General features: G+C 36.5%; 1 protein-coding gene across 1 annotated transcript in view; it reads left to right on the top strand.

Moving 5' to 3' along the window:
- The window catches only part of ARID2 (AT-rich interaction domain 2), a 162771-nt gene that overhangs the window by 105253 nt on the left and 30862 nt on the right, over positions 1–26656 (top strand). Inside the window, 10 exon segments of the mRNA XM_021092987.1 lie at positions 6407–6473; positions 6567–6817; positions 7147–7243; positions 7334–7543; positions 8373–8540; positions 14548–14629; positions 16520–16654; positions 17344–17540; positions 17801–18874; positions 18877–20657. Coding sequence (XP_020948646.1) covers positions 6407–6473; positions 6567–6817; positions 7147–7243; positions 7334–7543; positions 8373–8540; positions 14548–14629; positions 16520–16654; positions 17344–17540; positions 17801–18874; positions 18877–20657 — 4062 coding nt within the window.

The following is a 26656-nucleotide window of genomic DNA, read 5'->3' on the forward strand; positions in this document are numbered from 1 at the left end:
CTCATGGTTCCTAGTCGGATTCGTTAACCACTGCGCCACGAAGGGAACTCCTCTTTCCTTTTTTTGAATTGATTTGACTGTTGTTTATTGTTCAGTTTTCTACCCACTTACTTTGGTATTTATATATACTTCTTCTGTTCTCTTATTGATCATACTAGAGATTATATTTTACTCCTTAATAATTTCATAAATTAGTACTTTTACCACTTTTAATCTATTCTTAGATAATTACAGAGACACTAGAGCAACTCCATCTCTGTTTACTCATTTTTATTTATATACTACTTTTGTTAATTGTTGTTGCTCTTTTTCAGTTTTCTTAAAATAGAATCTTTGACCATTGGTTTTAAGCCTCTTCTCTAACATCAGAATATAAAGCTCTAAACTCTCTATAAACTACATGAGCTGTTTCCCACAGTTTTATGTTGTGTCTTCTTTAGTTCAAGATATTTCTCATATCCCTTGTGATTTCTTCTTTGATTCATGGGTTATATAAAAATATGCTGTTTAATTTGACTATTTATTTTTAAACTAGCTTTTATTTATTTACTGACATAATTATTGCTGATTTTTAATCCATTGTTATCAGGGAACGTTCTACATGATTTGAGTCTTTTTAAAACTTATCAGGACTTGTTTTATGGCTCAGTATATGGACTTTCTTGGTGAATGTTTTATATACATTTGCAAAAAGAATGTGTATGGTACTATCATTGGATGTAGTATTTATTGATAACAGTTAAGTCAAGGTCATTGACAGTGTTGTTGAAGATTTTTGTATCATCAGTGCTTCTCTATATAATTGTTCTATGATTTCTTGAGATGAATGATTATCAATTATAATTATGAATGTTTACATCCCCTTTTAGATATGTCAGATTTTTTTTTCCTTCCTTTTTTCTTTTTAGGGCCACACCCACGGCATATGGAGGTTTCCAGGCTAGGGGTCTAATCAGAGCTACAGCTGCTGGCCTATGCCAGAGCCACAGCAATGCCAGTTCCAAGCCATGTCTGCGACCTACACCACAGCTCATGACAATGGTGGATCCTTAACCCACTGAGCAAGGCCAGGCATCGAACCCTCCACTTCATGGTTTCCTAGTCAAATTCGTTTCTGCTGCGCCACAACAGGAACTCCCAGATCTGTCAGTTTTTGCTTCATGTATTTTGAACCTTTAGTAGTAGTTGCATATACTTTTAAGATTACTGTATTTTCTTGATGATTTAGCTTTTGTCATTATGAAATATTCTCCCTGACCTCTGGTGATATCCCTTATCCTGAAGTCTCTTGTCTGGTATCATTTGTCTGGTAACATCAGCTTTTTATGATTAATGTTTCATCATATATCTTTTTCTCTTGCTATGCTTTTCATCTGTAGTTTTGCATATATAGTATTTTCTATAGGTGGCTTTTAGTTGGGTGTTGCTTCTCCCTCTTCTTTCAGTGTGCCTTTTCTACAATTTCTTCCTTTTCATCAATGTGTTCAGATCATTTATACTTTATGAGCACTTTAAAGATAACATTTCATTGCCATCTGGTTGGCATTATTACTGACAATAAGTCATTGGCATTCTTACTGTTTTTCCTTGTGGATTTGTTTTATCTCACCGTTTTTAAGGTGTTCTCTTTATCGTTGATTTTGAAAGTGACTTGTAGGTCTTTTTTTTCTTTGCTTGAGGTTCATTTAGCTTCTTGGTTTGCTGTTTTTCATGAAATTTGGAAGGGTTTTGGCAGTTATTTCTTCAAATGTAAAAAATGTCCCCTCCTGTTTTTTGTTTTTTATTTTTTGTTTTTTCCTGAAAGTGTGGCTCTGTCTATTGTTTTTAGATATTTTTGCTTTCTATGTACTTCTTTGTGGGTACTTTCTATTGCTATTTTTTCATTTCTCTTTTCCAAGTAAGCCCATCTAGTCATGTTGGTTCTACCTTCCTTCCTTCTTTTCTTCCTTCCTTCCTCCCTCCCTTCCTTCCATTTTTATGGACATGCTCACAGCATAAGGAAGTTTCTGGGCCAGGGATTGAATCTGAGCTGTAGCTGGAATCTGTGCTAGAGCTGCGGCAGTGCCAGATCCTTTAACCCACTGCACTAGGCTGGGGAATGAACCCATGCCTCCACAGTGACCTGAGCTGCTGCAGTTGGATTCTTAATTTACTGTGCCACAGTGGGAACAGCTCATATTATTTCAGATACTATGTTTTTCATCTATGGAAGGTCCCATTTGTCTCTCTCTCTCTCTCTCTTTTTTTTTTTTTTTTTTTTTTCTTTTTTTTAGGGCTGTACCTGTGGCATATGGAAGTTTCCATGCTAGGGATTGAATTGGAGCTGCAGCTGCCAGCCTACACCACTGCCACAGCAGTGCAGGATCCGAGGCACATCTGCAACCCACACCATAGCTCATGGCAGTGCTGGATCCTTAATCCACTGAGTGAGGCCAATGATAGAACCCACAGCCTCATCAATACTGGTTGGGATCATTACTGCTGAGCCACAATAGGAACTCCCATTTGATTTTTTTACATTGTCCCATATTTCTCTCTCTGTGTTTTTTGTTTTTTGTTTTTGTTTTTTGTTTTGTTTTTGCTTTGGCATATGGAGCTTCCCAGGCTAGGGGTCCAACTGGAGCTATATCTGCTGGCCTACACCACAGCCATAGTAACACAGGATCTGAGCCGCGTCTGCGACCTACACCACAGCTTACTGGCAATGCCAGATCCTTAACCCACTGATCAAAGGCAGGGATTGAACCCTTGTCCTCATGGATACTAGTCGGATTCGTTAACCACTGAGCCATGATGAGAACTCCCCATATTTCTCTTATGTTTACATTTTCCTTTAAATCTTTGAGCATATTTTTAATTTTATTTTTAAATTTATTTTTATTATTATTTTTGGTTTTTAGGTCCACACTCGTGGCACATGGAGGTTCCCAGGCTAAGGGTCTAATCAGAACTACAGCTGCCGGCCTACACCACAGCCATAGCAATGCCGGATCCCCAACCCACTGATCAAGGCCAGGGATCAAACCTGCATCCTCATGGATACTAGTCAGATTCATTTCTGTGCACCACAATGGGAACTCCCTCTTTGAGCATATTTTAATATCAGTTGTTTTAGTTCTTATATGCTGATTCCATTTTTTAAAAAATAATTTCTTGTTTTTGTTTTGTTGAGACTGGTTTTTGCCTTGGTTATAAGTTGTGTTTCCTACTTCCTTTGTATATCTAGTTATTTTTTTAATTAGATGTAGATATTGAGACTGTTACATTATTTAGTGTCTGGATTTTGATATCTTTTAAGAAAGTTGAATTTTGTTCTGGCGTGCTCTTAATTGATATATAGGTGGTGGTTTTTAAGCTTTGTTATGATTGATACAGATTAGCCTTTACTCTAGGACTAGTTTATCCCTGTTCCGAAGTGTGGCTTTTTCGGATTTGAATTAGCTGGATATATAATGCTTCTTCTCTATGTTAGGAATTGTTCAGTTATAGCTTCTTTGCAGTTATTTTGTCACCTTTTTTGTTTGGCATTTTGGAGTTCCACCATACACATGCATAGTTTAGTACTTAGCCATCAACTCAAGGAATCCCTCTGTAGTTTCACTGTGTCCTTTCTCTTTATTGCCTCTTCCTTCTTGCAGATTTTCTCTGAAATTCTGGCTGTGTCAGCCTTACTTAACTCTGTTCAGTCCACTTAATTTAGCAATCATGATGATATCTTGAGTTTATTGTCTCTTTGTCATTTCCTAGAAGGAGCATCCATGTAAAGATATGGGACAATCATTGGGCTCACCTCATTTGTTTCCCGTCTTTCAGTGATTAATTTGCATTGCTTTTTGTCCAATCTCTGAAAACATTTATTTTATACATATTGGTTTAGGATAGGGTGGCTAATGCAACACTAGTTACTCCATTATGGACTGAGCAAAATTCTCTTCCAAGCATTTTTCATTTATTTTAATTCATATTTATTTTTATTTTTATTTGTCTTTTTAGGGCCACACCCAAGGCATATGGAGGTTCCCAGGTTAGGGGTCTAATTGGAGCTGTAGCCACTGGCCTACACCAGAGCCACAGCAATACCAGATCTGGCTGCATCTGCAACCTACACCGCAGCTCATGGCAACACCGGATTCCTAACCCACTGAGCAAGGCCAAAGATGGAACCTGCAACCCCATGGTTCCTAGTCAGATTCGTTTCCGCTGTGCCACAATGGGAACTCCTAACTTATATATATTTTTTACCCTTAAGATGTTTTTTAGTATTATATTTATTCAGAATTTATTTTATTTAAATCACATGTGCTTTTTCATGTATTTTTTTTTTTTCCAGTGCAGATTTCTGGATGATAGTTTTCTCAATTTTCATTTGTCAGAAAATGTCTTTATTTCAGCTTCATTCTTGAAGAGCAGTTTCACTGTATAAAGATTCTAGTTTGGCAGATATTTTATTACATCACTTTGAAAATATCCAATTGTCTCCTGGCTTCCATTCTTTCTTTTACAAAGTTTCCTGGAATTTTACTTGTTTTTCTCAAGGTTGTCTGTCGCTTTTTCTGCCTTTGTATTTAAGATTTTTCTTTGTCTTTACTTTTCAGGAATTTTATTATGATATTGCTACACGTTTTTATTTATCTTTTCTTGGAGTTTGGAGGGCTTCTTAATTCTGTGGCTTGGCATCTTTCAATTGATTTAGAAAATTCTTGGCCTTGTCTCTTCAAATATTGTTTCTGCCTATTTTTTCTATCTTTCCTCAGGAACTCCCAATTATTTTTGTGTTACTTTTCACTTGTATATATTTTGAATGCTTTTATTCTATTTATCCTTTTGTCTCTATGCTTCTAAAATGGTATTTTCTTCTTCTCTCTCTTCTAACCACTAATTTTTTCTTACCTTGTATCTAATCATTTTTAAATCTGTCCATTTGAGTTATTTTCAGTTCTAGAATTTCTATTAGGTTTTCTTATAGTTTCTGCTTACATGCCAACATTTTCAATTTGATCTTCTATTTCTTTCTTCTTTATTTTCCATGATCATTTAAAATTCCACTCTGATATCTTTGTTATTTGAATTCCCTATGGCTTTTTTTTCCTTAGTTTTCGAACATTGTCTTTTCTTCATGTACCTGGTTCTTTTTCATTGTTACCATTTTTTATCATGAGTATTTTGTGCAGTGGGTCTCTTTGGGTGTGGATCTTTTATCAGATTAGTGACTTTAAATGCAAAAGAAATTGAATTCCAAAAATTAAAATAATAATTATTTTGAAATGTGCATATCAGAATGTCAGAATAGTTTAGAAATAAAAAGTGAATAATAGCCCATGTGCTTCTTTTTTTTTTTTTTTTTCTTTCTAGGGCCACACCTGTGGCATATGGAAGTTTTCAGGATAGGGATCAAATTGGAGCTACAGCTGCTGGCCTACGCCACAGCCATGGCAGTGTGGATCCAAGCCATATCTGTGACCTACACCACATTTCGCAGCAATGCCAGATCCTTAACCCACTGAGTGAGGCCAGGGATCAAACCCACATCCTCATTGATACTAGTCAGGTTTGTAACCCACTGAGCCACATTGGAAATTCTGCCCATGTGCTTCTTTATTAATACAAAAGCTAATGAGCTCATATAACTAAATGGTTTAGAAAAGTTAAAATTAAAGTTCATTTTGTATGGATATGTCAATATGAAGGCATTTGTTTTTTAGCCTAAAAAGGATTTAGCTGTGGATGTTGACTCATCTCTCTCACATGGATTAAAAAACAGTTTGTAGGTATGAAGTACTAGAAAGCAACCTAAATATCTGATTTACAAATTTGCCAACACATATATTTTACCACTTGCTGTTTGATTTTCTTCTAGATGTAGATTTACTCAGTAGTTAGCCAGCTATATCTCAGGAGTCTATAAATAGGACTACTATGATTGTGTGCAGTTTACTAATGGAATTGATGACTATCATAATTTTGAAGTATTGATGAGATTTTCCATGGCCATAGAGTGATCTGAAAATATCTGTGATTCATATTGCTGATGGTGTCAGAGGTACTGCTAGTCCTACTGTGGTTTGTTTTCTAACATTCCAAGTTGAAGAAAATGCTAAAGAAATGCTAAATTTTAGTTTGAGGTTAATGAACGTAAAGATTTCATTTTTTCCCTTCATTCAAGTTCACATATGACCCTAATTTCTTCCACAGACCTTTTAGGGATCTGTGGATCCCAGGCCAAAACGATACCTTTAAACTACAGAAAATCAAACATTTGTTTCAAAGGGTTAAGTACATAGAATATGATGATATCTACATGAAATAAAAATAAGTAGAAATATTATAGTTTTATATTATTTGTGACTTTTTAAAATAATAGTTGTTTCAAATTATCAGAATTAAGTGTAATAATTTCTTATTATAGTTTTGGAAAGACATTGTTGATGATAATGAAGTACGTGACCTCATTTCTGACAGAAACAAGTCTCATGGTAAGTCAATGAGAAAATATTTTAAGTGACTTTAATTATCAGTAGTAATATATGAAATATCAATTTAAGTAAAAAAATTTTTTTCTCTTGTAGAAGGTACATCAGGAGAATGGATTTGGGAATCTTTATTTCATCCACCTCGAAAGCTGGGCATTAACGATATTGAAGGACAACGGGTACTTCAGATTGCAGTGATTTTGCGAAATCTTTCCTTTGAGGAGGGCAATGTTAAGCTCTTGGCAGCTAACCGTACCTGTCTTCGTTTCCTATTACTTTCTGCACATAGTCATTTTATTTCTCTAAGGCAATTAGGCCTTGACACATTAGGAAATATTGCAGCTGAGGTAAGCATGTGACAGTCTTAAAATAGTTTTTATATTTAGCAACAGTATTTACTTTAAAATTTTAAAATGTAGGATTATTATATTTGCCATAATCATAGAATATTAAATGCTTACATATAGTTTTTGCCTAAAGGTGGTATCACACACTTTTGTGGAAAAAGAAATATCTGAAATGATGCTCTGTATTTAGTGATGGCTATTCTCACAGTAATTACATTATTTAAAATTATACAGCATTATTCTGCTCTTTTATATTAAATCTGCAGTATACATTTGGATGTATATTGGAAGAATCACACCTCAATAATAGTGTCGTTTCTTTTTCCCAGCTTTTATTGGACCCTGTTGATTTCAAAACTACTCATCTGATGTTTCATACTGTTACAAAATGCCTAATGTCAAGGGATAGATTTTTAAAGATGAGGGGTAAGCGCTCCTAAGTTTCTCATTGTCTAAAGTACACAAGCTTTTTATCATCTTTTAAAAAACAAATATGTGTTTGTGTATACTTTTCAGGCATGGAAATTTTGGGAAATCTTTGCAAAGCAGAAGATAATGGTGTTTTGATTTGTGAATATGTTGATCAGGACTCCTACAGAGAGATCATTTGTCATCTCACTTTACCTGATGTGCTGCTCGTAATCTCAACACTTGAGGTGCTATATATGCTCACAGAAATGGGAGATGTAGCTTGCACAAAAATCGCTAAAGTTGAAAAGAGCATAGGTAAGACTAAACCAAAAAAAAAATTAAGCTGTTTTCTTTTTTGAGGGAAAACTATTTAATGTGATGCTGTAAAAATCATAATTGGTATTTGGGAGAAGTCATTACCCTTTCAGACACACTTGTGTTATTCTTTCTCCCTGTTTTAGATAAGCAAGAAACTTCTTTCATGTAGAGACTAGGATACATGTGGCTATCAGTAACCCCTATTTCTTCTCTTTATTTCTTTTACCAAATATTAAATTTGAAATCAATAAGACTGCTATGTCTCACTCTCTGGGGAACAAGGTCTGTCTGTTTCAAGTGGTCAGCTGCTATTATTAAGCAGCTGGGGCTGAGTGAAACAAGTTTCCTTCTGTTCCTAGAAGTGCTAATAGTGGTACTAGCCTTAATCAATAAACTCACCTTCTTAATGGGTTGTCACTTTTAAAAACACTGACTAAAACATGTCATCTTCACACCTTACTCACTCATTCAAATGATTTATTTCTCTGATACAAATACTGAAATCAGAGTTAATGAAGATTTGGCTTGCAAAGTACTGTTACTGAGAAATAAAGGTGAATTTTTCATATCAGAGGTTCCTAAGTCTGACTACACATCCAAATCACTTGGGAAATTTTTTGACAATGAAGATACCTAACATCTACTCCATAGCATTTAAATCAGTCTTGAGAGATTGAGCCTAAAAAAGATTCACAAATACTCCTGATATCCAATGATTCTCAGACTGGCATTTGAGTAGCAGCATTTTATATAGAATGTGTTTTTCAGTGATGTCATTGTTTTACTGTATTACGACTAATAACTATTGGTTTTTAATTTATTTTAGACATGTTAGTATGTCTGGTTTCTATGGATATTCAGATGTTTGGCCCTGATGCACTTGCTGCAGTAAAACTTGTTGAACATCCAAGTTCCAGTCATCAAGTTTTATCTGAAATTAGGCCACAAGCTGTAGAGCAAGTTCAAACCCAGACCCATGTAGCATCTGCCCCAGGTTAGTGTTTTTATATAATCTTTTACAGTGTGCTTATTGGCATATCAGATTTAATACTAAGGACAAATTTAAATGTGCAATACAGGGAACTGGTATTTTACAGTAGAGTAGGCCAAATGAGAACTTGAGTATGTACTTTAATTTCTTAGGTATTATACATTCCAGGAGCAGCAGGATCAAGGTAAGCACAGAGGAAGAAGAAAATAATAGAGAAATGACGTCAAGAAGGATTTAGAGTAGTGTGAGAGATTAGATACTCAAAATTATGAGAACATTAAGTGCCCCAAGGGGTTTGTGACTTTGGTCACTGGAAATTGATAGACCAGGAATAGGTTAATCATATATTACCTTATAATTCTCTCAGGTGGTCATTAGAATACCTGAGTATAATACCCCTATTATTTCTAAGTCTTGCACCAAACACCACATAATCAGAGTTTAGGATCAGACGTATGTGCATATGTATATAAATGCTAATACATGCACGTATACCTGTACTTGTGCACCTTCCCTAGGATCTCTTGGGTCAGTTGTATTCAGATTTTAAATTAGAATTTAGACCTGATAACCAGCATTCTCTTGAGTCCTTGGAGTTCTTTCTCTTGGCTGATTATGTATGATTTTTTTATTTTAGCAATCTAAGCTTTTTTTGTGCTCGACCATCATTTGTCCTAATTAAAACAATCCATCTTTCACCTCACCTGCTCTCCCACCATGCCCAAGACAATTTTTCTTCCCTTTGTTGTTGTTGTTGTTGTTGATGTTGTTGTTGCTTTGTTTTTTTTTTTTTTAATGGAGGATGCTTACTTTCTCATTTGATCTTAACACTTTGCAATTACTCTGGAAACTGTGCGGCATGAATTTCTTCTACTTCTTACCCTTTCTCTTGCAAATTTATTAGCATCTGAACTCATGTCCTCCCCTTGTCCTAGGAAGAGATGTTAACTACTTCTGATTCTGTTGTCTGAGTATCAGTCTTTCCCAGTGCCTCATTTCTGTATCTTGAGCCTCTCTTTCTTTAATTGCTTCTTCCTTTCAGCCTGGAAATACATTCAGATCTTTCTCAACCTCTCCTGCTATCCTTAAAGCAAAAATCTCATTATCCTTAATATTTACCACATCCATTTAATCACAAAATCTTGTTGAGTTTTCCTAAATACTTTGGCCTTTTCAATTGCTAAATACTTATGACTCAGTTTGGACTCATCTCATCTCTCTCCAGCTATCTTGTTCTTCTCTCATTTAATCATGGTCCCAGTCTTCTATTCTAACTCATAGTATTAAAATTATATACTGTATTTATGCAAAGTATGTAATATGTATCACATATTTCATTAATTTCCATTGTGCCCTCTGCAGTATACAGTAGAAGTGTATTGTGTGTGCATTTTAACTTACTTACTTGAATTCATCTAACAGGCTGGACAATTAATAGAAGGCATGAAATAATTGATCCAGTGAGTTTCACCCTTAGGCAGTGGATGGTAAAGAGCCAATACATATTGGGGAATCAATGATCCAGAATATTAATAGTTTCTCAACCTTGAAAAGGAAATGAAACAGTTTATATTGCTAGTTAGGCAGATAGTGGGGGTATGGTCTTACCCTCAAAGAAGAAACTGAGGATTCAATTAATTGAGGGGCATAGAGAAACTGTGTTCAACAAAGAGAAGAATTGATTGTCAGTAATACACTGGTTATAGTGGGCCATTTGAAGAATATTCAAAGGTAATTTTGATGAAAACTGCTATCTTTTACCGTATTGCTGACCTGTGATCTTAACAAATGAACCCACGCCTCCAGCCTAATGTTTGATCCTCATTTGACATATGAACAAAGTTAAATATTAAGAGTTCTGGCTTGCTTGTATGTGTAGTAATTCATTGATAGAAGTCTGAATAGGCCTCTAAGAAATCTAAAAGAGTTCATTTTTGAGCTGGTGAACACTTTATTACTTGCTCATTATGAATGACAACTTTGAATTCTTTGATTAGTTTCCACTTACAGTTGGGCTTTTTTCCCCCAAGGTTTGTTTAATACTGCTTTCTAAATGGAATGGTCATCTTCAAGCTTTTTGCTCACTTCCCCTCATCACTATGAAAACTTAGATAACCTTTCACCCATTTTCAGATTCTAAATTTCTTCATCATAATATAAATAATTGCAAATAATTTGTTTTGTGTATATTAAATTGACATTTTAAAAGTTAAAACGCTTTTTGTACCGGTGGAATCTTGATGCCATCATCCATTTAAAAAATAACAGACTCTTTCTATTAGAAATTTTATGTTATTCCTCTTTCTCCTCTTTCTCTTTAAACTCATATCCACCACCCTATTAATGCTTATGTAGATATTCTAAAGTTTTTCAATTTTCTCTTACATTATAAAGCTCTGTTTAAAAATTTATTTTATAATGTTTTAATAATAAACAATAAAATAAATCCATTACAAAATTTTATAAATAATTATTAAATAAAAAGGAAAAAATTTTACAAGTGCATCTTAATGAGATGAACAAGACTTTTCTGCCTAATTCTCTGGAAAGTATTACTCTAGTGTGTCTCTGTATGAATATTTTTTATTGCTAGAATAAAATTGGGTTCATCATCAATTTTGTCTGTTATCTCTTATAGATTAAATTGGGAATCTAGTTGATACCGATAAGTAGATGAGGATAGAACTTATAATTCTTTGAACATTTTCAGAATTATCTAAAAATTAATAAAATATACTTAATGGTCTGACAATTTGAGTTTTCCTTTGATTTGGTTAAAGTCAAAGAATTTACAGTACTTGACTTGAGAATTATTTGTTGCCCAGTCTTTAGAGATACTTATGTTTAAGTTTATTGAAAATTAATCAAGATATTAAAATGATATAGATGTACCTTGTTTAACCTAATATATTCAGAAGATGTTAGCACGTGGTTCTCAAACTTTAGGGTACATCAGAGTCCTCCACTAGTCTTAAATGCTGATTCTGGGCTTTATACTCTGAGTTTCTGATTCAGGTAGACTGGAGAATTTTCATTTTTAACAAGTTCCCATGAGATGCTGCTGCTGCAGATACTTTATACTTGGAGGACCATTGGGTTAGGAAAATTTGAATGATGTTAATTTCAAGACCACAGTGTTTTTGATAAAGTGCTTTTTATCATGTGCATGAATACATTTTTGTCAAAACCTTGGCACTGCAGATTTATCTCATTCAAATATGGAAAATGTCTGCCATATAACCTACCTGATAAAGTTAGATTTTATTATCAAAAGTATGTTGCTTCATTTTCTGTTATTTAGAGAAAGCCCAACTTTTTCAGTATAAGAAAATAATGTTAATCTGTGTTCCATGAACTTTCCTTATTTCTTAATTCTAAGATGTTTAAACTTGCCCCCTGAGTTTGTCATGTGAATGAAATAAAGTGCTACAACCTTCACTATTTATTTTGTTTTGTTCTGTTTTGTTGGCTGTGCCCATGGTATGTGGAAGTTCCTGGACCAGGGATTGAACCTATGCCACAGCAGCAACTTGGGTCACTGCAGTGACAACACTGGATTCTTAAACTGTTGTGCCACAGGGAAGCTCCCACTATTTCTTTAAAATATTTTCTGTGCTTTACTTACACAAGAGTGTGCCTCAAAAGTAATGTACTCTTTGAGAGTAGTTAAGGGATAGAGGAGGGAAGGACATTATGCAAAAAATGTTATTACTTCATAATATATCTGAATTCAGAACACATCAAAGGGCCAGAATGCCCCATTTCTAATGCCCAGCATTGCCCTTAACTATAATATATATAAAATGCTGGGATAAACGGGAAGCCCTACCCTAATACCTCAGTTCAAAGAGGTTTTGTGTATACTAATGTTTATACTTCTTCCTTTGGTGTTCCAGAGGTTTTTATGCCATCATCTTCAGCAGCGCAGCTAACATGTATATAGTGCTTACCATGTGCAGCATTGTTTTAGGTGATTTATGTATAAATTCCTCTAACCCTCAAAACAGTGTGAGAGTTCAGTCTACTTTTTCCCATTTTATAGTCATAGAGGTTAAGTAACTTGCCCATGGTTACACAGCTAGTGAGTGATGTAACTCTAGAGCCAGCCGCTCGCTCCAGAGTCATGCATTTAACCATATCTTATAATGCTTTAAAGGGTGGATGAGAGTTAAGACTTTCTATTCCAAAAAGGGAGAAGAGCAGCCATCAAAAAGGAGGTCATGTTCTCAGACAAAGCAATTTTAGGAGGGAATGTATACAGACTTGATTCCTTTTAAAGTATAAGTGCCTTTGTATTCTTTGGAATGTCTTCAGGCTTAATGTAATTGTGTTTGTATCATTCTTTAGGTGTTGTTTTTAAAGTTTCTCATAATTTCTACATAGTTTCCAATATTTCATGCAATTGGTTATTAATTGATTCAGATTTCAGTTTGAGTAGGATATGCTCTCACAGTATAGTTGATGAAGAAAAGGTGAGTTTTCTACATAGGCCCCAGAAAACTATTTTATATAACAGTGTCATCAAGTTAGAAGGAAAAAAAAGATAGGCTGCAGTTGCACAAGGAAAATAATTTTGGTTCTAATTATTATGTTCTGTTAAGAAGCAGGGTGTCACAATATGGCTCTGAAATGTGACAGACCTGGATTCAAATTTAGTACTTCTAAAAGAAGGCTTTCCAGCCACACCCAGCTCTCCTCTCTCCATTATGTCCTTTGTGAACTTAATCTCTGAGCTTTAATTTTTTCATTTGAAAAAAGGGAATAATTAATTTTAGGACTGTACATGAAACCAGAACCAATCATGTAAATCTAAATGGCTTAATAAAGACTCAGTATTTACCAAATGCTTGGCTTCTATTTGCTGTATCTCGTGGAAGCCTGGGGGCCTCATTAAATAAAGGGCAAGATTGTTTCAGGTCTTTCACAGATTGGGCTGTGCTGGGGGTCTCCTCTAGTTCCAATAATTTAGAAATGCCTTCGTTTTGTTTGAGGGTTCTGAGAAACTTTGCTAAAATGTCACCTGAAAAAAAGTAGGTATATTTGCAGGTTTAAAAACTATACATTAGTAATGCTGATTCAGTGGTGAAACAGTATGATTTTTAATTTTATCTAATAAATAAATATGATTTATATTTTATTATAAACATCATAATGTGACTAAGTTTATATTATCTCATATTCTTGTTTTCACTAGTTCCAACATGGAAATTATTTATTTGTTCATCATATCCAGGGATTTTATATATGCCACTTATAGAAATAATATTCTTTTTTGTTTTGTTTTGTTTTGTTTTTGTCTTTTTGCCTTTTCTTGGGCTGCTCCCGTGGCATATGGAGGTTCCCAGGCGAGGAGCTACACCACAGCCACAGCAACGCGGGATCCGATCCCCGCCACGACCTACGCCACAGCTCACGGCAATGCTGGATCCTTAACCCACTGAGCAAGGCCAGGGATTGAACCCGCAACCCCATTGTTCCTAGTCGGATTCATTTCCACTGTGCCACCATGGGAACTCTAATATTCATGTTTTAAGTTCAAAAGTGAAGTTATTTCTGATACAATCTACTTCTGTAACTAAACTAAAAGATAACTTATTTATTGATGTGTTGTGCTGTGTGACCTTGGGCTAGTTATTTTAATCCCCTTGAATCCCAGTTTCTTTATCTATGTCCGCCTCATCGAAGAATCAAGAAAGTTGATATATATAAAGTATTTAACTCAGTGTCTGACAATGGAAAAAACAGTTTATACTAGTGAAATAATCCATATTATTGTTATTATTTGAATGATTGTAAGGTTAAAAATTAGATCATATGAAACATGTAAGACAGTGCCTGGTATAATATGTACTCCACAAATTTCTCAAATTTGTATATTTTTGTTACATTTATACACCTTTTTAAAAGGTATTCATTGTGACTATTAATTGGTTCAGTATCCATGAACTAAATATGACATATAGTGACTAAGTTTTTTAAAATGATGTAGCTAATGTATTTTTTTCTTTAGCTTCCAGAGCAGTTGTAGCACAGCATGTTGCTCCACCTCCAGGAATAGTGGAAATAGATAGTGAGAAGTTTGCTTGTCAGTGGTAAGTGGCTTATTTCTATTAAGGCTTTATCCTTGGGAAGAATAAAGCAAAAGAGAAAAGGAAATGTATTTCAGCAGTCATCCAGAATGTTTTATTCTCTATTTTTCTTTAGTTAGAATAGGACATCATATATATAAAGAAAGGACAATGTAAAATCACTTCACCTATTTTGAAATAAAGCATGAAAAAAATTTTCATCAGAATCTTCAGAATTAAAATAATCTTTGATAGAATTTCATTAAGTTACACTTCAAGTAACATTTGTGTTAAAAAGTTCTCTTGGACTTTGTTGAAAATAAGGTTGGTCAGATTATAGAATTTGTTTTTCTTAAATTAATGCTTTATTAAAACTGAATTGGACTGACTTCAGGGAAGGAGAACCAGATTTTGCTGTTAGATGTCTCTTCTTTTTGAGCAAAAGCAAAACTTCTTGTTCATTGCTGATTTTTCCTTTTTGTGAGAAGTAAGGGGAAACTAATCAAATGATAGAATAGCTAAAATGTCTACACTGAAATAATCAACTTGAAAATAATATTTTCTTAAGAAGACTTAATAGCCACATCTCAGCCACTTTCTGAAAAAAAAATACAGACTTGGCTAGATTTCATTTTGCAATGGTTAGTTGCCGCTACATTGTTTATGAATTTCAACTTAAATTCTTTGGAAAATTAATACACTGAAATATAAGATCACCTTTCAATGATGTATTACTTTAAAAATGTTCTTTCCTTGATCCCTTTCCCCCAATTCTCTAACATTATTTTTCTTCCATTTCATGCTCCTTTCACACTGTGGTCCATATTTTTGGTGCTTTCATATCTGTGTTCCCGTAACAGTTTTTCTCTACTTTTTCACTTTGCACTCAAACAGGTTTATGGTAATATCTCTAATTATTTGCTTTTCTTCATGTTCTATATTTTTATACCTTGACCCTTTGTACTTGATGAATCTCTTCCAATAGCATTTGGAAATATTCATCTTCTACATTGAAACCAAAACAAGTTTTTTGTATCTGGGCTTTTGAAAGCTTAGTACTCAAAGAGAGAATTGGAAAAGTATGTACCATCCACTGTAAAATGCGTGTGTGTTAGGTGTAGGCTTGTTCTTAGAATTCCTAGTTGCACACTTCTGCTATTTCTAGAGGGAGGAGGAGAAGCATTTTATAATTATTTTGTCATAATTATCACTTGATTCAGTTAATAAGATACAGCTATAATTTGGCCTGTTACGTATGTCGTGAGTCCTGGAAAGAGTCCTCTAATGATAACTAGGCCTCCAATCTAATTTATAGTGGAAGTTACTTTATGACAAAGACAAACTGAAGTTTGAATTACTTTGTAATGGACTGGAAGTCTCTGAGGTGGGGAAAGGGAGTTTGCAGCCTGGGAAGTATCATTGTTTTGGGGAGTAGTTAATAGCTTTGGGAGAGTTTTTTTCTGAAGAAGTTTGTTCCAAGAGCCAACAGAAGCTTAACTTTAGTTCAGGTTTTCCTCCTTTTTTTACATCACCAGTAACACATACTTGGGGAACATCTTATTATATTTTGATTATTATCAGACAAGGACCTGATTATTCACTGAATAAAATTAGTTTGTTGTAGAATATTTGTTGCCAGCAGACCAGTGTTGCTGATGTAGTCACATCCCAGTCTTTATATTTTTTGATAATGATTTTTATACTAAAATAAATATTATCAAGTGATCTGTTTCTATTAGATTTAGTGTGTCTAAAATCTAGCATGTATTTGTGCTAATAACATACAAAATAGTGAAATGTGATTAATAGACATAATTAGATTATAACACATTGCCTTCAAATGGTTTTGTATATTTCAATATAGACTCTCCTATAGTGTATTGTATAATGCCATTTATTTTTTTCCTCTTTTAGGCTAAATGCTCATTTTGAAGTAAATCCAGATTGTTCTGTCTCTCGAGCAGAAATGTATTCTGAATACCTATCAACTTGCAGTAAATTGGCTCGTGGTGGAATCCTAACATCAACTGGATTTTATAAATGTCTCAGGTAGGCTTTATAGTTCTTAACTTTAAAGTTAATTTGTATCACAGCACCTCTTGCCCTTTAGAAAACATACCAACTATCCATCTAATTTTAAATATCTCCACTTTTGTTTCCAGGTTCATAATTTATTACATAAATTGAGTATCACATGATGAGTTGACCTTGAAAGTTTGTATGGTTAGGTTGTAGTATGGTGGACATTTACATACAAGGAAATTTTGGAAATTACATCTGGTGTTTGTATTTGAACATTATGAGGTTTATCCAAGAAAGAAAAGGAAAAAATTGTTTACTTTCTTCCTACCTACTTTTCTTTGTTAAAGACGTGGCTTTTGCACTTTTCAATCTTGGGTCTAGTCTATAACTAATCTCTGTCTTCCTGTATCAAGGTGTTTTGATATTTTCCAAGTTCGTAAAACAGGCATTGCCTAGATGCAGCTTTTTTTGTTAAATACATATACAGTAGAATTGTTTTTAAACCCAATGTTAATAAATAATGATTTTTAAAAATTGGAGAATTGACCTTCTGTATTTAATTCCTTGCTTCCCACCCTTGCAGAGTATATTAGTCATACTGGTTCATACATAAGTAGCAGTGCATATACTGCTGCTGCTCATGTAAACATTGTCAAAAGTTAGTGTTTTTTGTTAGTGTGCTAGTTATCAAAATTGAGTGTGTATGTACTTTACAGAACGGTCTTTCCAAATCACACAGTGAAGAGAGTGGAAGATTCCAGTAACAATGGGCAAGCGCATATTCATGTAGTAGGAGTAAAACGGAGGGCTATCCCACTTCCCATTCAGATGTACTATCAGCAACAGTCTGTTTCTACTCCCGTTGTTCGCGTTGATTCTGTTCCTGATGTATCTCCAAGTCCTTCACCCGCAGGTATTAGTTTTTATTGTCTTTTAAATATTACCAATTTAATAAGACTAAATGAAAATGTATTTTGTATCCATTTAAGATGTATAACTTTTCCTTGTTTTTGCAGTAACATTTTCTTGCTTGTTCTGTTATTTTCCCATATGCAAATGATGCAGAGTTGTTAATTTCTTAAAACTATTTTTGCTTGAATTAAATAAAATAATTCCTACATGCCGCTTTTCAATCATTTCATTATGAATTTTGACTTTCCCCCATATTTTCAGGAATCGCTCATGGACCACAGACTGTAGGAAACCATTTTCAGAGGACTCCTGTTACCAACCAATCTTCAAGTTTGACTGCAACACAAATGTCCTTTCCAGTACAAGGTGTTCATACTGTGGCGCAGACTGTTTCAAGAATTCCACCAAATCCTTCAGTGCATACCCACCAGCAGCAAAATGCTCCGGTGACTGTCATTCAGAATAAAGCTCCAATTCCTTGTGAGGTCGTTAAGGCCACAGTAATACAGAATTCTCTACCCCAGACAGCAGTTCCTGTTAGTATTGCTGTGGGAGGAGGAGCTGCACAGAGTTCTGTGGTTCAGAATCATAGTACAGGGCCACAACCTGTTACAGTTGTAAATTCCCAGGCATTGCTTCACCATCCATCTGTAATTCCACAACAGTCTCCATTACACACAGTGGTACCGGGACAGATACCTTCTGGCACTCCTGTTACAGTAATCCAACAAGCTGTCCCACAGAGTCATATATTTGGCAGAGTACAGAACATACCAGCATGTACTTCCACAGTTTCACAGGGTCAACAGTTAATCACCACGTCACCCCAACCTGTGCAAACTTCATCTCAGCAGACATCAGCTGGTAGTCAGCCACAAGACACTGTTATCATAGCACCCCCACAATATGTAACGACTTCTGCATCCAATATTGTCTCAGCAACTTCAGTACAGAACTTTCAGGTAGCTACAGGACAAATGGTTACCATTGCTGGTGTCCCAAGTCCACAACCCTCAAGAGTTGGGTTTCAGAACATTGCACCAAAACCTCTCCCTTCTCAGCAAGTTTCATCAACAGTGGTACAACAGCCTATTCAACAACCACAGCAGCCAACCCAGCAAAGTGTTGTGATTGTAAGCCAGCCAGCTCAACAAGGTCACACTTATGCACCAGCCATTCACCAAATTGTTCTTGCTAATCCAGCAGCTCTTCCAGCTGGTCAAGCAGTGCAGCTAACTGGACAAGCAAACATAACTCCATCTTCCTCACCATCACCTGTCCCAGCTACTAATAACCAAGTTCCTACTGCCATGTCATCTTCTTCCACCCCTCAGTCACAGGGCCACCTCCTACTGTCAGTCAAATGCTGTCTGTGAAAAGGCAGCAACAGCAGCAGCATTCACCAGCACCCCCACCACAACAGGTGCAAGTACAAGTCCAGCAGCCACAGCAAGTACAAATGCAAGTTCAGCCACAGCAAACGAATGCAGGAGTTGGTCAGCCTACTTCTGGTGAGTCAAGTCTGATAAAACAGTTGCTGCTTCCAAAGCGTGGTCCCTCAACTCCAGGTGGTAAGCTTATTCTCCCAGCTCCACAGATTCCTCCCCCTAATAATGCAAGAGCCCCTAGCCCTCAGGTGGTATACCAGGTGGCCAATAATCAAGCAGCAGGTTTTGGAGTGCAGGGGCAAACTCCAGCTCAGCAGCTCTTGGTTGGGCAGCAAAACGTTCAGCTGGTCCAAAGTGCAATGCCACCCACAGGGGGAGTGCAGACTGTGCCCATCTCGAACTTACAAATATTGCCAGGCCCACTGATCTCAAATAGCCCAGCAACCATTTTCCAAGGGACTTCTGGCAACCAGGTAACCATAACAGTTGTGCCAAATACAAGTTTTGCAACTGCAACTGTGAGTCAGGGAAACGCAACTCAGCTCATTGCTCCAGCAGGAATTACCATGAGCGGGACCCAGGCAGGAGTTGGACTTCAGGTACAAACGCTTCCAGCCACTCAAGCATCTCCAGCTGGACAATCATCTTGTACTACTGCTACTCCCCCATTCAAAGGTGATAAAATAATTTGCCAAAAGGAGGAGGAAGCAAAAGAAGCAACAGGTTTACATGTTCATGAACGTAAAATTGAAGTCATGGAGAACCCGTCCTGTAGACGGAACACAAACACCAGCAATGGGGATGCAAAGGAAAATGAAATGCAGGTGGGAAGTCTTTTAAATGGGAGAAAGTACAGTGACTCAAGTCTACCTCCTTCAAACTCAGGGAAAATTCAAAGTGAGGCTAATCAGTGCTCATTAATCAGTAATGGGCCATCATTAGAATTAGGTGAGAATGGAGCATCGGGAAAACAGAACTCAGAACAAATGGACATGCAGGATATTAAAAGTGATTTGAAAAAACCTCTAGTTAATGGAATCTGTGATTTTGATAAAGGAGATGGTTCTCATTTAAGCAGAAACATTCCAAATCATAAAACTTCCAATCATGTAGGAAATGGTGAGATATCTCCAATGGAACCACAAGGGACTTCAGATGCCACTCAGCAAGATACTGCCAAAGGTGATCAACTGGAAAGAATTTCTAATGGACCTATATTAACTTTGGGTGGTTCACCATCTGTGAGCAGTATACAGGAGGCTTCAAATGTAACACAGCAATTTAGTGGTACTGATTTGCCTAATGGACCTCTAGCTTCAAGTTTGAATTCAGATGTGCCTCAGCAACGCCCAAGTGTAGTTGTCTCACCACATTCTACAACCTCTGTTATACAGGGGCATCAAATCATAGCCGTTCCCCACTCAGGATCAAGAGTGTCCCATTCTCCTGTCCTGTCGTCTGATGTTCGGTCTACAAATGGCACAGCAGAATGCAAAACTGTAAAGAGGCCAGCAGAGGATAATGATAGGGAAACAGTCACAGGAATTCCAAATAAAGTAGGAGTTAGAATTGTTACAATCAGTGACCCCAACAATGCTGGCTGCAGTGCAACAATGGTTGCCGTGCCAGCAGGAGCAGATCCAAGCACTGTAGCTAAAGTAGCAATAGAAAGTGCTGTTCAGCAAAAGCAGCAGCATCCACCAACATACGTACAGAATGTGGTCCCACAGGTAAGTCATTATCCTGTCACATTTCTCTTACAAAAATACCAATGCGTAAAAATGATTTGGGGAGGAAATGCACTGTTTTTCCTTGTCTCACCTTGAAAAGTAAATTGTGTCAGTTCATCAGTGTACTCAAGCACTTGTGGTCTTTAATTTTTCTGTTTTTTGTTTTTTTTTTAATATTACAGTTTTTAGCACCCAGTTTAAAGAATATTTCAATTTTGTTATAGACCTAAATTAGCAAATTTGTAGAGCCAAGATAGAGAAGCACTTGTAATCTAACATCTTTTGGAGAATTTAAAAAATGTAATTTAGTTTTGGAGTGGAGGATCAGGGAGGAAGTTTGCTAAGAGTATTCCAAAAGGGAATTTTCTGTATTTGATTTCAATAAGTGTGTTTTTGTGGCTCTTTTTACAGTACTTCAGTGAAAAAGGTATATTCCATAAGAATTTTATCAAGTATGTTCCTGTTATGTTGCCTTTATTCTCTCTTATTTTTTTTTTTGTCTTTTTGCCATTTCTTGGGCAGCTCCCGCGGCATATGGAGGTTCCCAGGTTAGGGGTCGAATCGGAGCTATAGCTGCCAGCCTACACCAGAGCCACAGCAACGCAGGATCCGAGCCACGTCTGTGACGTACACCACAGCTCACAGCAACACCGGATCCTTAACCCACTGAGCAAGGGCAGGGATCCATCCCACAACCTCATGGTTCCTAGTCGGATTTATTAACCACTGTGCCACAACAGGAACTCCCGCCTTTATTCTTTAAAAAGGTTTATTTCTTATTTCACTTTGTTTCAGCTATTCCAGTATTTAAAATTTTGTGTTTCTTACTCCTTTACTGTCATGTTTCTGCTATTCCCTTTTTAATATCTGCCTATCCCATCTCTCCATGCCTTAGTAAATAAAAGTGTTTTCTAGGATTAGTGCTGCAGAATCAAGGGTGCAGTCAGCCTGTAAAGTGTCAAGGACCATCTTTTTTTTTTTTTTTTTTTGTCTTTTTGCCATTTCTTGGGCCGCTCCCGAGGCATATATGGAGGTTTCCAGGCTAGGGGTTGAATCGGAGCTGTAGCCACCGGCCTATACCAGAGCCACAGCAACGCGGGATCCAAGCTGCATCTTCGACCTACACCACAGCTCACGGCAACACCAGATCCTTAACCCGCTGAGCAAGGCCAGGTATTGAACCTGCAACCTTATGGTCCCTAGTAGGATTTGTTAACCACTGAGCCACGACAGGAACTCCTTTCTTTCTTTCATTCTCTCTTTATGTTTTTTGAAGGACAATCTTTTATGCTACTTCCTGGTTTATTACCTCTGCATTCTCTCTTTCCTAAATACTACAGAGCCAGACTCTTCTGTGACTGTTGCCAACTCTACTAGCACTTTTCTTACTTGGGTTTCTTCTGTGTGCTTATAATGATGACAGCAGATCAGTGGTCAATGTTGGTATTGGTACCACATCTAGATAGCAGGTTGGGGTCAGGGGTGGAGAACAAAATGGAAAATGAAAAAATAAAGAATTCCTTGCTTCAGAACATTTCATCCACTAATATGCATCCTTCTTCATGTGAATATATGATAAAGCAGGACAGTGCTCTTCTGGGACATAATGAGGTTTTTAATTCGTATGTTAGTATTTCTTAGATTTATTTCAAGGTACTAAATAGGTTGAGTATTCTTTGGTGGATGTTATATGTAGGGCAACAATCAATATGAAGTTTTGGTGAAAAATACTAAGTCAGTTTTACTGAAACATCTACAAATTTTTTTTTTAATTATTAAGCACACTGGAAAAATGTTAACATATTGTAAGCCTCCAACATACTGGATTTATATTTTTTCTTATATTTAATAATTTCCTAATTCATCTTGATTATGTGCTTGACTTTTTTTTTTTTCTCTCCGATTCCTTTATAATCTTAAAGAGTTGTAATAGACCAAACTAAATTAGAGAAAAATTCCATTACTGTAGAATTGTTTCATCAACCCTTATTCTCTGTGTTCTTAATCTTTCCAATTGGGTTGTTTTCAGTAATAATACCTAAATAACAAAAAATGAACAATTACAGTAGCTAAGATTAGGACCTGGGTTAGGAACTTCAAAGCATTTTCTCATTTGACCCTCAAATAAACCCTATTAGGTAAAAAATTGTAATTACTGTTTTAGAGATGAGATCCTATGAGTCTAACAACTTATTCATGGTTACCAACTAATATGAGGTGGCGCAGGGACTGAAACCTGGGTGTGTGTCTGAAATGAAAACTCATGCTCTTAACCTGTTTCTTCACTCTTAAGAAAGATTTCTTTGTAAAGTTCTAGATATTCCTTTCATATCTAATTTGTTTTCTGGGTTATAAGGTGTACCATTGAATGACAATTTTAGGATATTAGTGCTAGAACTTAACACATTGGTGATATATGTATATAAGTATATATAATATATATATAATTCAACCCATAAAATTAATACATTGTATTCCTAATCTGAAAAATGTGTATAAATTTTTATGCATTCTCCCAAGAATATAGTTTATTTAAAGTAGCTTCATTCTTTTTTTTTTTTTTTTTGTTGTTGTTGTTGTTGTTGTTGCTATTTCTTGGGCCGCTCCCGCGACATATGGAGATTCCCAGGCTAGGGGTCGAATCGGAGCTGTAGCCACCGGCCTACGCCAGAGCCACAGCAACTCGGGATCCGAGCCGCGTCTGCAACCTACACCACAGCTCACAGCAACGCCGGATCGTTAACCCACTGAGCAAGGGCAGGGACCGAACCCGCAACCTCATGGTTCCTAGTTGGATTCGTTAACCACTGCGCCACGACGGGAACTCCAAAAGGTTTTTTTTTTTTTTTTTGGGGGGGGGGTCTTTTTGCCATTTCTTGGGCTGCTCCCGCAGCATGTGGAGGTTCCTAGGCTAGGGGTCGGATCGGAGCTGTAGCTGTGGGCCTACAGCACAGCCATAGCAATGTGGGACCAAGCTGTGTCTGCAATCTACACCACAACAACGCCGGATCCTTAACCCACTGAGCAAGGGCCAGATCGAACCCGCAACCTCATGGTTCCTAGTCAGATTCGTTAACCACTGAGCCACAACGGGAACTCAGCTTCATTCTTTATTTCACAAATTGGTATTTGGTTGGCATGTAGAAATTTAAAATTTTACAAGGAAAAGGAGGTGTAGCGTGCATGCTGTCTGTGAGAATGAAAAACAGAAAAACAGCATTTCTATGTATAGCCCTTAGCACAGTGGCTGCTACTCATTCGGGCACTCAGTAATGTTGCATGTGTATTTTAATCTTCATGTGTAGAATAAAGTACTTATAAAGGCTAAAAAATTATCAGCTGTTTAAGATGACATCTTAAGGGTTTTTTTGAAGGATAGGGCCTTCTTAAGGGCCTGCTAGTAAAAAATCAGGTCCATTGTTGACCAGATTCTTTTAAACTCTTTCTTTACCTTCAAAATTGCATTTTATTTATTTGTTTGTTTTTGCTTTTTAGGGCTGCACCCGCAGCATGTGGAAGTTCCCAGGCCATGGGTCAAATTGGAGCTGCAGCTCCCGGCCTGTGTCACAGCCACAGCAATACTAGATTTGAGCCGTGCCTGTGACCACACCACAGCTCACGGCAACACCGGATCCTCAACCCACTCAACAAGGCCAGGGATCAAACCCACATCCTCATGGATACTGGTTGGGTTTGCCACCACTGAGCCATGATGGGAACTCCCTCAAAGTTGCATTTTAGACCTTGGTTTAACACCATTTTATTCACTATTTGAGTTGGTACCTTAAAGGTATAGAGGAATTTAAATGTGATTTTTGGGAGTTCCTATTGTGGCTCAGTGTGTTAAGAATCCAACTAGTATCCATGAAAATGCAGGTTCAGTCCCTGACTTTGCTCAGTGGGTTAAGGATCCGGCATTGCTGCAAGCTGCGCAGCAGACGTGGCTTAGATCAGGAGTTGCTGTGGCTGTGGCATAGGCTGGCAGCTGCAGCTCCGATTTGACCTCTAGCCTGGGAGCTACCTTGTGCCAGGGTGGGGCCCTAAAAAAAAAAATGTGATTGCTATTTCCACCATTTTAAGGGGTCTTGGGATATTAACAAGGCACCATTACCTCAAGAAGGAATTTCCAGACTTGTAGAGTGCTCAGGGTTGGAGGGACTGCAGGGAAGTGTCCCTGCTGAGAATGGCGAAGAGGTAATCCTTCCTAATACCATTCTTACTTAATTTTTCTTTCATCAGTTTTCTTCCTTCACATTCCTATTAATCAGCTGTATTAATTTCATTGCAGAAAGACTACTAGCAACAAAGGAGAAAGATATATGAAAGTAAATGATATAACCATAGATTTTATATTTAAGTAGTATTTAGCTGAGTAGTTTATTTAAATGCAAAATAAATTATACTTACTTCAAGGAAAATTCCTTTACTTGTAGCTCATTATTTTCAGTCTGTGATATTTGCAGTTAAAATGCAACAATATGGGAGTTCCTGTCGTGCCTCAGTGGAAACAAATCTGACTAGCATCCATGAGGTTAAATCCCTGGCCTAGTTCTGTGGGTTAACAATCTGGTATTGCTATGAGCTGTGGTTGTAGGTTGTAAACGTGGCTTGGATCTGGTGTTGCTGTGCTGTGGTATAGGCCCTTGGCTACAGCTCTGATTCAGCCCCTAGTTTGGGAACCTCCATATGCCGAGGGTGGGTCCTAAAAAGACAACAACAAAAAAACGCCCAGAAAACCAAAATGCAACAATATGGATACCATTTCTAAAAGCCCTATTCTGAGTTCTGCTGTGGTGGTTGTGATCAGGCTGGTCTCTGTAGCATTGCCAGTTGGAACCCTGGCCCAGCGCAGTGGGTTAAAGGATCTGTTGCTGCTGCAATGGCTTATGTTCAATCCCTGGTCTGGGAATGTCCATGTGCTTCGAGTGTGGCCATGAATTAATTAATTAAAGCCCTACTCTCTACCTACTGTTTATGAATTTGTATCTGCTGAAGACATAGAACTAGATTGGCATGTAAAAGAATTAAAAATGAGGAGTTCCTGTTGTGGCTGCTACTGGGATCTGGTGTTGCTGTGGCTGTGGTATAGGCCAGCGGCTATGGCTCTGATTTGACCCCTAGCCTGGGAACCTCTGTAAGCACCCGGTGCAGCCCTGAAGAAAAAAAAAAAAAAAAGATAAAAAAATAAATAAAAATGAATTTTAAAAATGGAAGAAAATTTTGTTATAAATACTTGCCAAAAGACTTCTTTTTCAGGAGCATATAAAACACATGTTGAATATACTGTATTTGTTAATCCCATTATCTGAAGCTGTGCTGAATTCTTATAAATAAAAGTAGTTTATTTATGGCATTTTATAGATGCTGCTCCTTAGTTCCCTGTCCTTCACATGAGTCATTTATGGTGTGGTACTGTCTAACACTAATTTTTTTTTCTTTGATAGAGAGCTAGAAAAGTTAACTCAACACAGTTTGAAATGATATATTCAGAAAGTGTATTTGTGGCCTCTAGAGGGAGGCATTTAGTCATAGCCATAGAAAATAATTTTCTCAAGTCACAGGAATGCCATTTTAATGTTTTTTTAAAGAGTATTTCTGCTCAGATTTGTAGACCAGTCGTAGCACATTGTAATAATTAAGAAAGTCATTACCACTAAACGTGTTTTTTTTTAACCTTTCAATGTGTTCTTACAAGACTGGACTGGTATGTATTGATTATCTAGATTTATACTTAAAGAAGAAACGACTCGATAGTTTAAGAAAATGAGGGAATATTACAGCCAGAAGAGCCTTAGATATTATCTTGTCCAAAACACCCATTTTTAGGAGTTGAAGTAACTTTTTCTATATTCAAAAGGATCTTTTCTTTGACATTGATTTCTGTTATTGTCTTAATTCTGTTCGCTATAAATATGTACTATATTTAGACTAAGTGTATCTCTTTTACATCACATATAGAGTAAATCTAATTGTTCCTTATAAGTGTTGCAAAATGTCTC

Source organism: Sus scrofa, chromosome 5, assembly GCF_000003025.6.
Source record: "Sus scrofa isolate TJ Tabasco breed Duroc chromosome 5, Sscrofa11.1, whole genome shotgun sequence".
In the NCBI taxonomy this organism is placed as follows: Eukaryota; Metazoa; Chordata; class Mammalia; order Artiodactyla; family Suidae; genus Sus; species Sus scrofa.